The sequence below is a fragment of the Parus major genome, chromosome 3, assembly GCF_001522545.3.
Source record: "Parus major isolate Abel chromosome 3, Parus_major1.1, whole genome shotgun sequence".
Lineage (NCBI taxonomy): Eukaryota > Metazoa > Chordata > Aves > Passeriformes > Paridae > Parus > Parus major.
The window spans coordinates 55,417,039-55,433,292 of record NC_031770.1 but is presented as its reverse complement, the minus strand read 5'-3'; the positions used below and the strand labels follow the sequence as shown (position 1 = coordinate 55,433,292).

At 36.8% G+C, this 16,254-nt stretch overlaps 1 protein-coding gene across 10 annotated transcripts in view; it reads right to left on the bottom strand.

Annotated features, from left to right (window-relative positions):
- SYNE1 (spectrin repeat containing nuclear envelope protein 1) overlaps window positions 1-16,254 on the bottom strand; it is a 301,154-nt gene that overhangs the window by 102,178 nt on the left and 182,722 nt on the right. For 9 of the 10 annotated variants that reach the window (XM_033512756.1, XM_033512754.1, XM_033512746.1 and 6 more), the window contains 10 exons: window positions 15,745-16,007; window positions 14,091-14,256; window positions 13,695-13,850; window positions 13,343-13,495; window positions 10,783-10,965; window positions 9,168-9,305; window positions 7,708-7,893; window positions 6,882-7,004; window positions 4,689-4,871; window positions 3,308-3,451 (listed from right to left, as the gene is read on the bottom strand). In XM_033512756.1, the coding sequence (XP_033368647.1) occupies window positions 3,308-3,451; window positions 4,689-4,871; window positions 6,882-7,004; window positions 7,708-7,893; window positions 9,168-9,305; window positions 10,783-10,965; window positions 13,343-13,495; window positions 13,695-13,850; window positions 14,091-14,256; window positions 15,745-16,007 (1,695 nt within the window). The remainder of the gene's footprint in view (window positions 1-3,307; window positions 3,452-4,688; window positions 4,872-6,881; window positions 7,005-7,707; window positions 7,894-9,167; window positions 9,306-10,782; window positions 10,966-13,342; window positions 13,496-13,694; window positions 13,851-14,090; window positions 14,257-15,744; window positions 16,008-16,254) is intronic. The other variant, XM_033512753.1, reaches the window with a different exon arrangement.

Below are 16,254 nucleotides of genomic sequence, written 5' to 3'. Positions count from 1 at the left end.
GGAGGGACCCAGCCGGGCTCCTCCGGCCGCGCTGACAGACCGCACGGCGGCGGCCGCCAAAGGCTCCGAGCGCGCCGCACCGCAGAGTGCAGGCGGCCGGCGACCGACCGACGGACCGACTGACAGACAGACCGACAGACGGACCGACCGACCGACCGGCAGACAGACCGACGGACGGCTCACGTTCGCATCCTGCCTGAACCTGAGCCCACGTCTGTAAGCTGCACGCTGCAGCAAAGGGAAGCGTCTCTCCCTCTTCCTGCCCTATTTCCCCCCGCCCCCGATCTCGACTCCCATTTAGCTGAGGAAGATGAAGCTCCCCCGCGCTGTGCATGCCCGGGAAATGAGGTCATGTAGTGGCCACAACTGCAAAAAAAAATGCCTCATTCAGCTCTCACCAGAAAGAATGAATTGTCCAAACAATGAGTTAACCCACAGGGTCTAACAGGCTCAAATGTGACAGGAATATTCAGTCACATAGTAAGATTAAAAGCAGACTGGATGGCTTTATGTCACTGTTTGGATAAGCTGTATTTTAATCTCATTTTGGTTTTGTGTAACTCAACTGAATTAAAAGTTGAGCAGCACAGAACTAACCTTTCTTTAGAAAGAGATAGGGATACTAGCATAAAGCAGACTATAAGTTAAACTATTGTGGGTTTTATGCTTAGGAAATGCTCTATTTATGTGGCCAAACACCATAGTAAGCTAAAGATTTTTAGACAAGAGATGAAAATGAATAGCCTTATGACTATTCATAAGTGTCTTGTCTTCACTCCTACACTATACTGTTGCCCTGTTCAGTGTCCAGTTTCAAAGCTTTCAATTAATATACTTCAAATAAAAAACAGTGGAAGCGTTTCATATTTCTGCTGAAACTATTGTTTCTCTCTCCCTAGATGCTCAGTAACGAGTTTTGATCTAAGAAGTGAAAACATTTCTGTAAGCTTGCCTGATAAATCATTAGTATATTTCTTCTTCATTTTCATATATGCTTTTACTTCTTCAAAACCCACAAGTGTTCAAGGAAGAATAGAAATAGGAGCTGCAAGATCTAGTAGGCATAATAATATACTATTACAATATCCTTTTGAAAGTAAGCAAGACTACTGCCTCAGGCCGAAAAATGAGAATATTTTTCGGTTGTATGACATTTTCAGAAAAAAAAAATCCTCAAAATTACAGTGCAGAACACTCATTGCAAGAAATATCAAGTTAGGAATTAAAATAGCTCAAAGACTGAGGATGACACTTCGCTACTTGAGTTTCAATGGCACCTTGTCGCCATCTTTCATGTTAGCAACAAAAGGACCTCTCTTGGTGCTCCAAAGCTTTCCTTGGAGACTAAGAAAAGTCTTAATAATAAAACATCAAGCAAAATAGTCAAAAACCAAGCTGCAATCAAATCAAGCCATAAATTTAATGTCTAGCAGCTTGAATAGTTATCTGCTCTTCGGCAAATTCCACTCATTCACAAATGCTCAATGAATGATGTATCTGAGCCTCAGTAGAATATTATTGTCATTCAGTATACTCTATTGCATCACCTTACTAAGTCCAATGACATTTTTGCTATAAATGTCCAATGCACTGAGTATCTAAAATGCCTCTTTCAAATGAAAACAAGAAAAGCAAAACAAGTAAACAAAAATGTGATTGTAAAAGAAAATTAGAAATAATAAAGCATCTTATAGAAGCAATGTCCCATGAGGTATTGTATTTTTCATTAAAATAATTCTTAAGTATGGAGATACTTGCTCACATTCTTATCTGAAATGCTAAAGAAACACAGGTCAGTAGACATGGTACCTACTTACATACATGCATATTAATACAAGCTTCCCAAAAATCAAGTTGTAATTTCCTTCTACTTTCCTCCTTAATTTTAATTCTAAATATAGCTAAAAATGGGAATATACACTAAAAATGTCCCTTTAAGTTCTTTTACATAGTCTTTAACAGGGAATGTGGTAGTTGATATTTTCTTAAATTAATAACACACCTAACAAACATCTAGATGGACTTGACTTTTGAAGTAGCCTAATAATATATGGTTCAGAATATTCACTTCATGTTATGCTTTTCCGCAGATATTTAGCAGAGAAAACATGAACCAAAATATGCTTATCTCAGTCTTTCAAATCCCCTTACCCTAAATGTGGAAAGCTTGCATGTATGAAGTCTGTCTGTTCTGGCTGATCCCAACATGCATTATAACAAAGCTGCTGTCCTCCTGCAGATGTTTAGGACCATTGCTCAAATGTACATGAAATTTCAAGCTGCCCCATTTTTAATTCCTTCCTCCCTACAGCATTATTCCTTCCTCAAGCGATATTACCCTCAAATGCTGGCCACTCTTCTGCATTTGCTGTTCCAGAATATTTGAATAGAGAAAGTAGCATTATCAATTCAATACTAATAAAACCAAAAGTGTCTGTATATGCAAACTGCTCTTGAATTTATACTAAATAACAGTTGTAACAACTGTATAAAAAATGAGCACAACACATGTAACATTAGGTTGTATCACACACCAGAGGGAAGAGCTTTAATTCAAAGGTAAAGAAATGGTGCCATCTGGTGCCGAAAGTGATACACACAGATCAGTGGTTCATTTTCTGTCCTAGGAATTACCGGACAGGCAAGTGGTGGTGAAACGGGCTCAGGAGGAGCTCTCAAGCCAGCACAGCAAGAAAGCTGCACAGAGACTATCGTGACTTATTCAAGAGCTGATAATCCATGAGTTTGTGGGCAGAACTCTCAACTCCAGAGCAGAAAAATCTTCCCAACAAAGAATTTAAAAGAAACCTTTGGAGTGAATGGTGCAGAGTTTTCCTCTAAATCTGTTGTGGGTTTCCTTTGATTCAAGTCTCTTGGTATTCTTTATGAGTGTGACTGGGATGAAAATGAGTAAGTACTTCAGGATATACATGCGTATACGTGTATATTTAGGATATACAGCCTTACCTATGGATCACCAAACTAGCTGTGATTAACTGCCCAACTGATGAACTTTGGCTTCTGGGACACTCCTCAATCAGGTTCTAATGTTAACTATCCCTTAATTATGCAATGCTTTTGTTTATCATAATGTCCTCTGAAGGTAAGGAGATATCTAACTGAATAAATTAATGAATTGTCCACATTGTACCAACAGTAGGAGTTCCCTCTCTGGGATTAAGTCTATCCAACCTTGAGGAAATCTGAAAAGCAACTCAGCCATCTTATGACTATTGCTTATGAAAAGTTGTCTGGGTCAGTGAGCTGTCACTGAGCCATATGTTTTGATGCATTTTGGGTTCCATACCTCATTTCGTGAAATCTGGACCTGGAGCTCCTGGATGTTGCTGGTTGCTATTGGCTTGTCTTGGATCTCACGATGGGCACTCTCTATCATCTGCTGCAAATGTTTCATTTCTTGCTCATATTGCTCATACTGAACCACTGCTTCCTAGAGAAGGGAAAAAAAGATGGAGTGTCTACATGAAAATTAGTTTTCACTTAGTCTAAGCATGACAGATCTCCCTCCTGATGTATCTGGCACTCACATCTTGATAAACAAAGCAGGAGTACAGTCAGGAAAATGTCTATTCATAAATATTGTGAATTGCAATTATCTGAATGGTTCCACTTATTTAAGTATTTCCCAAACCCACAGTCCACAGAACGTGACATTTTAGATTTCTGATGTAAGGTGCTGTAACTTCTGATTCCAACAAGTACCTGAACCAAACAGACCCATAAGAAGATAGCCTTGCTTAGTCTCGTGGTTTTATTACAAAGCATTTTCACCTTCAGGTGTTCATTTGTGACTGTAACAAAAGCTTAGATATTACAGAAAATACAATTGGGAGAGGACTATGAAGATTGATTCAGATAATTATCCTACCAATACAGTATCAATTCTTTCTATCATAGATGCATGAGCAGGTTGTCTAACCCATTTTTTAAATTTTCATTGTGACATTGTAACCTTTCTTGAGTTTAAGCATCATTAATTATCCTTCATCATAAAAAATCTCTTCTGTTGTCCAGCTTGAAACTTTGTAGTTGCACCCTAGCCTATGGAATATGCTATGTATATTCCTATCATTAAATAGCAGAGAAGAAAAGCTTATTCTCTTCTTTGAAAACACCTTTTATGTGTTTAATTAGAAGTCCAAACACTCAAACAAAATCTAGCTTTCTCATATTTAGCAAAACTTGAAAATACAAATTTAATAGACATTGAATGATTCCAAAATCAGAAAACAAATATATATAAACTATAAACAAAGAGAATAAAAATAATTATTTTATACCACAAAGTTAATTAACTTGGTAGTTTTTATGCAATCTTCAGAAGCAGCTGATGTTATGTTATATTAATTCTATTAATTGATCATATATCTTATAAAATTAACTTGCATAGAATTGTATATTAGCTGTTTGTCTAGTTAATCCTAACAGCATTACAGAAATCACAGTAGTATTGGGGAGAGAACTGAGGTGAGAGTCTGATGAGTATATCAGAATTAATATGGTCACAAATATTAAAGTCAGGAATAACTGAGACTCACTGGGGAAATTCCTAATGGTACTACAGAACAAAGGAATGCACAGAGATATGAAATTCTATGTTTTCACCACAATTTTAATGTCTCTGTTCAAGTTCCTGTGAGTGGTTGATGGGATGGAGCTGCACTTGCCTGCATGATGTTGCACTGCTGAATGGCTGTGTGCTGCAGGCGGCTGGCCTCCTCCTGGAGCCGCAGGGCACTGTGGCACATGGGCAGGCTGGTCACCACCTCCTCAGGAATCCTCAGGGCACTTTGGCACTCTTGGACTGCCTGAACTTTTGGCTTCAGTGACTCCATTTCAGACAACAGATGCTAGAAACAAAGTCAGTGCCACAATAAACCGATTTTCCAGAACTCCCAGAGCATTTCATGCAGCCAAAGAAAAATAATGGTATGTTTAGCAATAAAAGATAAATTTTATTTTCTATTTTCTAAATCGAATATAGTTAGAAACACTTTCTCTTGAATTGCTCATTGTGAAATGAGAATTCTTTTAAAGATTATTTAAGTGAAAAGCCCATAAACTAGATATAAAAATAATTAATGAAAAAGTATAGTACTACCTATTCTAAGTATCCAAGTAGAAAAGTATTTCTATTAACAGATTTGAGAAAACAGAATTACAAACTCCACAAATTGAAGCAGCACAAGAATAATTTACATATACACATATTTCAGTGTTAAAATCTGAGTGGAACTCCCCACTGGGACACAGAAGCACATTTCCAAAACAGCACGTGTATCCCATTGTATTCACAACCTTAATTTGAAAATACAAGCCATGGCTGAAAATGTTGCTTCAAATTCAAAAGGCAATCAAACAGAAAGAAACAGAGCTATACAGAAACCTTCTTCTTTGAATAATCACAAGCTGTATGCCTCTGTTAATAGTGCCCATTCCATACAAGATGTCCATTCAAGTTGTCTGTTCATATGCATGAAAAGGGTCTAAATGTAATGGCTGGAGAATAGATTTGATCACCATTCTTTTTATCTACATTGAGGAGTTTAGTGTATGTACAGATACAAAAAAAAGCAAAACAAAAAAAAAAAAAAAGGGAAAAGCCAAGTTGATAAAATGGGCCTTAGCACACTAGAAAAAGATTTTAGATTCAATAGATATAAATCAGCTGGACAATGAGGCAAACAGGGATAAAGAAGTTGGTTCTCTCTCTTTCCCTATAGCACATGCAGAATGATAGCTAAGTGGGTCTGATATGCATACGGATGAGAGGATTGTGGTATGTTTTTTATTTCTGCAGTTTCCTGACATATGGTGGATAATCTAACCAGAGTTTCGGTATAATGACCTATTCCTCAGGCAGCACAAGTGGGGCCTCTCTTCAGACTCCACACTGCTGGCAAAGGGTGTCTTTATTGTTCAATCAGCCCCCAGAAGCACCCTGGGGGGCTGTGAGCCAGCCAGGCGCTTTCCAACATCCCCTCTCTGGTCTGGTGAAACAGGTGGACAGGGGCCATAGTCCCTTTCTGTACAAAAGAAAGTCGTATTGTGAGATCTGCTAGAGCCAGGACAAAGAATGCACATAAAACCCAGTTCCTTTATTCTTATGGTGGGTTATGTGTTTTACTTACACTCTTCAAGGCTGCATTCTGAAATCTGTTCACAAGGCCCCAGGATAAAGACTGTCTATTTTAATGAAAAGGAAAAGCTGTGCAAATTTACCTTTCTTCCATATGTTTTTACGCAGATTTTAATCCTACAGTGAACCTGCTTATATCCAGTTTTCACTGGCAGTCTGAGACAGTTATTAGCTTGCAGAAGGAAACACGTCTTGAGAAACTCAGAAAGCTGTAACTTGCCTTATTTTTCCTGTTAAAAGGCTGAGACCAAAACTAACAAACTGACAAGCCTCCAAAGCAGATCAAATGCAGTAGAGAAAGCCACAATATCTTACGGAGGTAATTCAACTAAGCATACGAGAATGTAACAGCACTTAAGGAAACCTGAATTGTCTCCCAGTGCTCCAGATTCCTATTGGAGAAGCTAGCAACTATATCATTGCATCTCCATCTGTAAAACAATGATCACAATCTGATTCATAGGGATTAAATGGATTGGATGCACACTTCTCAGAACTGCATAGACCTAAGAATGTGCTAATAAAGAATTACACTTCAACCACTCCCTCTGAGGGAATGATTCTTCTGCCTCCATCCCTTATTTCCTTGGCAGCAATTTGGGGCTACACTCTGAAACAGTGACCCACCTAAGAAACACAAAAATCAGTCTCATCAACACTCATTATCCTTTGTGTGACATCACACTACTAAAATGTTGACTTTGAGGTCCTGGTCTTTTACCTGTCTGTGAGAAAGCTGCTCTTTCAAGCTCAAATGCCCAAGCTCCGGAGACGTCAGTGTGGCTTGGGCTTGCTCCAAAGCACCCTGTAGGGCTCTCAGCTCAATTTCAAATTTCTTCATATCCTGTATGGATTTGATTCAGGGATGAATAAGAGGAAAACCAGAAATAACTATAAATATATGTGTCTGGATTTTGCAGGTACATCCCCCTTACACACAGTGCAAAAAACAATTCATAGTTTTGACAGTTAATTTTAAATGTTTAAAATATTAGATAAAAATACCAGTTACATGACAGTCTAGAAGAAGGGATTGCAAAGGCAGAGTTATTATTTTAAGTACTTCAACCTCAAATCCAGAATTTACTTTATAAAACTGAAAAATATGTTCATTCTTTTCATTGCACTCCTTTGTAGGCCTTACACTATGGAATTCTCTTCTGGTCCAGTACTGATCTAAATTAATAAATAACACCATTTAGATATAATTTAAGAGAAGAATAAAGGAAATAGTAGAAGGCGTCAACTTACCAAATTACACTTTTCAAGTATCTAAACATAGGTGCTCACTGCTATTTGAGACACACCATTATCACAAATACATCCACCCAGAATGGGCATTTATAACAGGACCTGCAGAAATCTTTTGCCCATGTGAGTCAGCATGTGAAGGCAGCATCTCAAACAGCACAAGATACCTGACTTTAGTCAACACAGTCATGCCCTGTGTAGACCACAGATTTTCCTCACTGCTAATAATCTCAGTAGTATGATGCATACATCACCCTAGATGCCAGCTAGCATTAGAAAAAACTGCTTTCATTTACCTTGGCAGCATCTTGGAGGTTTGGTAGCTGCACTTTAATAACTTGCTGCAATTCCTCTGTCCGCCTCCCTAGTTCCAGCACTTGCTGTGACATTCCTTCAGTGGAGTACACACTTGCCAGGTAATCAATCCTCTCACTCATGGCCTCAAGATCACTGTGAATCTCTCCAGACTCATCAAGAATGCTCTAGATGGAGATACAAGCAAATTGAACGTCAGGTTTGAGACTCGATGACACATATCTTTTAAGTATATTGTTCTGCAAACTCTTCAATCTGTACACATTTGTGAGCCTTTGATGAAGTTCCACTGACTTCCTGTAAGGCTTAGGCAATATGCTTAGCTCTGAAGGTCTGCTGAAGTGCTTCAGCTTATAGAGACTGGGAAACAAAAAATTAAGTCATAAAGCTTCAGAAGCTGTACTTACCAAGACATTACTGTTAGTGTTTTGCTATACAGACTTGTGTTTAAAAATATAATATATGCAATCTATGGAAAAGATGTGTCCTAATAGAAAGTTGCAGAAAGCACTTGGGTGTTTTACAGCAGGGCAGGAGCCATTAATGCTGCCTAAAAAAATCAGTGCCTAAGTACTATGTGGGATGGCATTGGTTAAGCCTGTATCATCAGATTTTGAAGCAGGAAAAAAGCCATAGCAAAACCAAACCAGAAATTCTGTCTCCAGCTTTCCTCAGAATAAATTACCTAAATGCTCCTATTCAGAATACAAAGTCTGACATACTACACTGCACTAACATAGAAGAATGCAGCTGACAATTAAGTAATGCATATATAGAAACCGTAATTTATGTTTATTTTGGTATTAGTGACACATTATTATCTTATGATGCTTTGATTTCTTTTGCATGGTCTTGTAACACCAGGCAAGCTTGAACCTCATCAAAACATCCCACTGATCTCACACACACATTCCACACACAGACACACATAGAATAAATTGCACAATTACAGGGACACCAAATTACTCTGATGTGGAATGTTCAGGAAGAGATTGGAAGAAACTCTTCCATTAGGCATCAGTTTGAGAATATTTGGTATAAAACTCATTAGATGAGAACAAAGGCTATTCCAGTTTAAAATAATGGAGAAAGAAAAAAACCCAAACTGAAAATCGTGTTTGATTAATTAAATCTTTAGAGTATGAGCTGCAATAAGGTGCTTGGTGTGATAGAATCACAGTGTGCAGACACACTATTCAGCCAAAAGCCTCTTTGAAACCAAACTACTTGAGTAACATGGAGATCAGCTTTGAATCATGCTTTTATTCTACAAGATATCTGTATTTCAGTTTTCACAACAATTGTCCAAAACCAATTAATAATTTTTAAGGCTTGGATAAAAAGTCAAAGAAATCTAGTACTTTAAGAGGAAGTAGAACTCTGCTTTGAAAATAATTTTTTATATATACTGCCTTTTAAATTTCATAGCTCAAATAATCACCTGGTAGGCTTTAAACTGATCACGAAGCTGAGAGGAAGAATTCCATGTTATACTACCATGTACTAGGATATTTGCTTTCTCAATCCATCTCAATATGAACTCCAGCATCTCATTGTATTCTTCCAAGTGTGAAGCAGCCTGGATAAAAGAAAAATTTGCTTAAGCCTAAGATGTAATTTTGTACAGTACTTGGAGGATGAAAAAACTGATCTTATTTCCTTCATTGTTTTAACCTGGGGACCATTTTAACAACTTTTCCTTCTGGTATTATATAAAAGTTAGTTTCTTATGTATTTATGCAGTTAAAATAGGTCTGTTTCCAGCAGTAAGATTATCTGTTTAGGGGAAAAAAAAAGGCACTATAAGAGCTTAGGTCACACTAGGAGAGTCCATTCATGCTCAAATATATCCCTAGAGGGTACACTCCCTGTGCATATTTCAGCCTCACATATAAGTTCCAAAATACCTCCTCTTTCAGTTTGTGGCTCTGTTTATTTTGAAATCTCTCTTTCCATTACATCCTCTTAATCACCTTTTTTATTTTCTAACTAGACTGTTTTGTTGATTTAGTCTGCCATATTTCCAGAAGAATAAAATGCTGCACAATTTCAAAATATAGGACTAAAGTTCTGCTTTCTGATTAATCCACTTTCTATTTAGCAAAGTAGTCATAAGCTCCAATTTTCTTTTCAGCAGGAATAGTTTCATTTGTGTTCTTGAATTTCCTCCTTATAAAGGATGGATCAAATCTGAGGTGACCAAACTGTATTTGTATAAGCAGTTTTCAATACCTATCACTTTTTATGATAAGTGGATTTTTTGATGCTGAACAAAAATATCCTAAATCTGTTTACCAAGTACCTTTTACTGAGTTCTTACTTTGATAATAATTTTCTATCTCTTCTTAGAAACAATTTTTCAGAGGAAGCTGAAAAGAATATTTTGAAGTTTTCTTACAAAAGCAACTTCATGCATGTAGAAAGATCTCATAATTTATCAGGGTATTTATGACAGAACATAGAAAATCCATTTATTTGCTTTTAGCTAGAGTTTGCTGGGGATAAGAACAATTAAGGAAAAAACAGGAGAAAGAATGAATTTCAGAGACTTTTATCTGCAGGGGATGCATCTTTATGAACACAAAAATGTTGTATAAATATTGTGCATTATCAGGGCCATTGTATATAGGCTTTTTTATTGAATGCATGTTATAGTCACCCTCTATGGATTGGGACTAGGGCAAAATATTTTTTTTTCAACTTTTGTTTTTAATGCTGCAAATACAGGTAATAGTGACAAAACAGAGACCCTGAGAAGCACAGTGAGGTACTACTTCCAGGCAAGCTACTGTTTGTGAGATCTACAATCTTTTTAGAGCACCAAAGGAACCAAACAGTAGGTGATGCATGCAAGAGGGTGTTAAAGTACCATCTGAGAATTATTTCACCCTCATATTTGACCTGTGTCTCTTCGGAATGTGATGCAAGCTCTGACTAATAATAGGCAGATGTGCCAAGGAATGCCCTGTCTGGCATAACTCCAGGAAAATAAATGAGATTTTTGCACGCTCCTTGTGGTTCTGAAAGGAAACAGCAGAAAGGATTTAAGATCATACCTGACTGAGCTTGGCTGCTCTGTACTCAGCCTGCCGTATGGTCTGCTGGTGCAGTGCAGAGAGTTTCCCTATCCTGTTAGCTAGCTGCTTAGCCAGGGGTACGTTCTGCTCTGCAAAGTCCTGGACTGATGCATCTAATTCCAACAGCTTTATATTGCAGCTGTCCAACTCGTCACCAAGGATCTAGACAGAAAAACAATAAAATCAGCGATCCAGGAAGCGTTAGCTTTTTGGTAGATTATTTCTAGTCCAACTTGCAACTTTTATACCCTGTCCAAAGTCTCCATAGCTTTTTCCATTTTTAAGCAGGAAAGCAGAACAGCAGGATGTTTGGTCATCTCTTAAGTATGTGCCATTACTCTTTCTCCTCTGGCTTCCTGGCTGGAATGGGTAACCGTTTTCCCTGCTGTAGCCAAAGACTGAGTCACTTCAGTGTGACATTAACTGTTCTCAGGCACCTTTTGTTTCTGAAACGAATTGTCAGCACAGAGTGCCACAACAATGATTTTTATTTATTGGAAAAGAGGTTTGTTTTATTGCTGAGTTAAAATATAAGTTTATAAACTCATAAAAGTGTAGTTACTCATTAATGGATTATGAAAAATGTAATTGTAATTTGAAACTTGCATTTTCATAGCATGATCTTGATGCAGGAGCAATCTGAATGTGCTACACTGTTTCAACAGAAACACAGTTTAAAATCAATTTTTCTTACCATAGTCATAAATATTTTGAGAAGGAAGCCTAAAAAGATTTTCAGGTTTCTCATAGATTTATAGCATAGTCTTGGGCTACAGTTTCTTAAGAAGATGTTACTGATTATTTTTGAATTTTTTTTTTTTTTATATCCAAGGTGCTAAAAATTAATTTTTTTTCTAAAGTAAATAAAATAAGTCACATGGAATCATGGAACAGGTTAGGCTGGAAGGGACCACTGTTGGATCATTTGGTCCAAATTCCCTTCTCAAGCAGGGTCACCTTAGGGCACATGGCACAGGATTGTGTCCAGATGGTTCTTGCGTATCTCCAGTGAGGGAGACTCCACGCCCTCTCTGGACAACCTGTTCCAATGCTCTGTCACCCACACAGTAAAGAAGTTCTTCCTCATGTTCAGATGGAACTTCCTGTGCATCAGTTTCTGTCCATTGACTCTTGCCTACTGCTTAGACAAACACCCTAGCCTCCCTCCAATTATTTCTACAAATTTAAACTGCCATCATTCAGAACACTGCTACAGGTGTTCAAGAAGTTACTTCAAGCTCTTCAGGTTAGGGCTGTCCTGGCAGACACACCTCAGAGTGCAAGTTATGATCAGGTGTTACGATAAATCAATACTATTCCATGAACTTGGAGACATAACTGTCTACATGTAGACACAAAGACAGATGTTAAACCACTCATCTAAATACAAAGACATACATATTACAGCAAGCATAAATAAACATATTTACTACAGATATTATGCAGAATTTATGTTTGTGAAGGAAGGATCCGTTTGACTTGATTCACATGGATTTGAAACAGATTTTTATTTAATTTTTTTACAATCTGTTTCAATATTAATGTGAAAATATTTACTGCTATAACCAAAGCCAACCCAGTCTCAAGAATATCTGCTAAATGCTGGCATAAAAGCACTTTGAACATTACTACATCTCCAGTGACAGAGTTTTCATTTATGCAACATAAGAAAGCAGATTTCAGTGCCCTTCTGCCTTCTTACTGAAATCAAGTTGATATACCAGGGATACAGTTCAGTGACACTTCCTGCAAAGCAAACAGTATATTGGAACATCTTGAGCATCTCATGAAAATAAACAGGTAATTTATGACATACCAGTCATGAAAAATCTTCTCCTATTTTGTATGCTTTGTGCAATTTCAGACAGTAATTCAGTCAAGTTTATATTTTCCTAGTTAAAATAACAAACCAACAAAAAAACCCAAACAAACCCAAATCCTCAGCCAACCCCTTTTCCATCTCTCCTCTCCCCAGAATCCCTTACTCTCATATGATAATCCTAATTTGTCCACTACACTTCAGTACAGATGATTTTTTCTGAGTCTGGCACATACCTAAGATTAAGAAAACCTTCAAAAAGAACCAAGAGTCCCTCGCACTACCCTTATTTGCATGAGTAATACTTTACTTCATCGTTGAACCAAATGATGTGAGATGGGCTACAAGTAAAATTCTATTGATTTATTTATCATAAATAATGATATTTTCAGTACAGATGAAAACAAGGAGCAGTTTGAAGGTTCCTCAGGCTTTCCCAGATTGGAGTCATACTCAGTATTTAAAGGAACCATGTCTTTGTCCATCTGACTTTAACACTCAGCTGCTTCCTCCAAATATTATTACCTGTGTGGGTCAGTTTGCAAAAACATAGTTTTAAAAATCTCATCAGGTAACCATCATTTCTGTATAATTCTTCTGTTGTACTAATTAAAAAAAATGTGTGCTGCAAGTCTTCAAAAACAACACTTTGGTGATGAAATGAGTGTCCCAGTTCAGAAAAATTTATGGCACAACCACATAAGGAAAGCCTTGTCTTACCTTTTGCTCAAGTTTAGCTTGTGCTATATCGTTTGTTTTCTTTTTCAGTTTAGAAAGAATGGTATTTAGTTCATTTGCTATCCCCTGGATTTTCTGATCAAACTCTTGATTCAGTGTTTTGATTTGCTGAGTTTCTCTTTCTTTGGTTTGAATCTGTCAACAGTAAGAATTAAATTTAATAATCAGAAATCACTCCTCCTTAAAGGAAATTAACTTTCATTTAACTTTAATTCAAAGGATGAAGGTCCTAAAACTATTCTGTGTTGCCAGTTTGGCAACAGCAGGATACCTGCTGTTACAAAGTTATAAAGCCTGAAGAAGGGCCATAGATCTGTTTACACACTCATTTTACCTGATCCTGTACGGTTACAAGGGCCAGTCCAACTTCTGCTAAATGAAGAGAGAGTTCAGAAGGCAAAATGGTATAAAGCCCCAAGTATTTATTCTGTTGTTGTTCAGCCAGTTTTTCAACAGCCTGGCGATGTGTAGCAACTTCACCAAAGAGCGACTAATGACAGAAGAAACAGTATTGTTAAGAACAATGAGAATACATCTTAACTATCTTTAAAATAAAATATCACAGTCCACATTCTACTTCATGCTTTATGAATTTGTCTAGTGGGTTACTAAAAAAACTCATGAATATTGTCCAATTTGAATTTGTGGTGATCTTGAAACTATTAACATTCACTAGCAGATTAAAATGAAGATAAATATTATGATGCAGAAATTGACAAATTTGGTATACCTGCAGCTCCTGAAGTTGAATATCCACTTCCGCATCAGGACTTAATAAATATTCTTTTGTTTCCTGGATCCAGGACTTCACAATATTAATCTCTGCTTCAACCTCCTCACGCTCCTTCAGCTCCTGTTTCACCATCTTCATGCCTTTTTTAACTTTCTGCTGCATACTTCAGAAAGAAACCATAACTATTTGTGAAGATTTAAGCAATGTCTAGAAACACTGCTTTGTCAAAAAATACTAAACAATAAAGATAATGATTAAGAACACCACATCCAGAAAAATAAATTAATTTTTTCATGTCTGTTCTTTGGTTTTATGTGTTTGGACTTCAAACATGCAATAAATTTGAAAAAATGCAAATGTATACAATAGAGATCCCTACATCTAAGCTCATTACCACAGACTGCCCTGATTGTCAGTACAGGAAAAAGGCAATTGCAAGGCATGAATGAGGGTTATTCATTGCCTTTGCAAAAGAAACTTCTAAAATAGGTCAGAAAAACTGTATCTTACACTTATTTATTTCCCTACACTAATTCGAGAGCAAGACTGATATTGATATCTAGAATGTAAAATAACATGAGATAAATTCCACTCCTATTGATGCAATTTGCATTGGCAGAACACTTAGGATAAATTAAAGATCAAGCATCTGAACATGGCCTATTTCCACACTTCCACTAAGACAGAATTTTTGCACTTTCCTCAGAAACTTGGATCTCCTGTAAAAAATAACACCTCTGTGAGAGTTCTATTGGACTACTTGTAACTCTTTTACATGTGACAGGGATCTTTGATATTCCCATATTTCATTTATGTTTGCATAACCTTGCACAGGTGAATCATGCTTTATTTTCATGAGCAGGAGATATCTATATCTTAGAAACCAATTTTAAGTAAATGAAAAATGGAATTGTGAAAGTACTTATATCTACACATTTTCTACAGAGATTGCTGTTCTACTATAATTATTTATACATACAATAAAATTTACCCAGGCTTGATGCAGCGTTTACAGTTTTGTAATTTTTCATTTGTCTTCCCACCATGGAGATCCACTTAATGGTATCTTAGTGTAGTAATGAGGTTGATATGTGTCTTAAAACTTAATATAAAACTTCCTGTTTTCTACATGACAGGAAAATGTTTTAGATTTAGATAAACACTTGCATAGCATTGAGGTGAAAAGTTATGTTTTGTTTGCATATGCTCTACATTCCCCTGTAAATGTCATACAGGACTACTTTTGGCACCTAAGAGCTTCAAACAAGGGAAACAAAGTGATAAACTAATAAAAAGAGGGTACAAAAAGATAAATGATCACTGTTAATGTGAGAAGCAATGGAAGTGTTCAAAATCAGTTATAACTTTAATGCAGTTTATGCAGCTTTTATGTAATATTATTATGCAAGACAAGAAATACATATTCTAAAATGCATACCCTTTCTGATGGAAATAAAACATAATCACAAAAAAAGGTGTTTCAAAATGAATTCAAAGTAATTTTAAATTAAAACTGATGCTTATTTAAAAATAATAGCTAATATTTATTTAGGCATGCTAATTATTAATGATATAAAAATGATACATAAGCTATTAATAATGAACTGCTAGGTACCATTTTTCTGGTGAACCTTTCAAAATATTTCCTTACTTGTGGCATCGATCTTGCATTGCCTTGATTTCTTGCATAACTGGTAGTTCCTTCTGAGATGGAGTCTTTACTTCCACATCCTGAAGCATGCTAACAGCATGCTGTTTGAGCAGGCCCAAAGATGATAGCTGGTGGTCCACCTCCAGCAGGAAACTGCCGTGGTAATCCAGGAGTTCCAGGAGCTCTGTCTTGGATGCCTTTTCCACTGAGCTTTCTGGTAAGCGACCTTGTAGCTGATCTATAGCTATGGTGGCTTTCTGAATCTGGAAAGAGATGCAGTCTTGTTAATAATAAAATTACAAAAGAAGCAAGTAACACCGAAAGGTGCTAGACCCAGTGCTGTACATTTAGATTCTATAAAACTGTTGTGGTACAGGGTTTGTGCTTTACTGTGCCAAGTCCTTTGCTCTTCACAGGGGATTAGGACTTGCCAAGGGATTTTTTTGTCCAGTTATGGGTGTCTTCTTATAATCTTTAGCATTTATTATATTTATTACCATAGGAACTAGA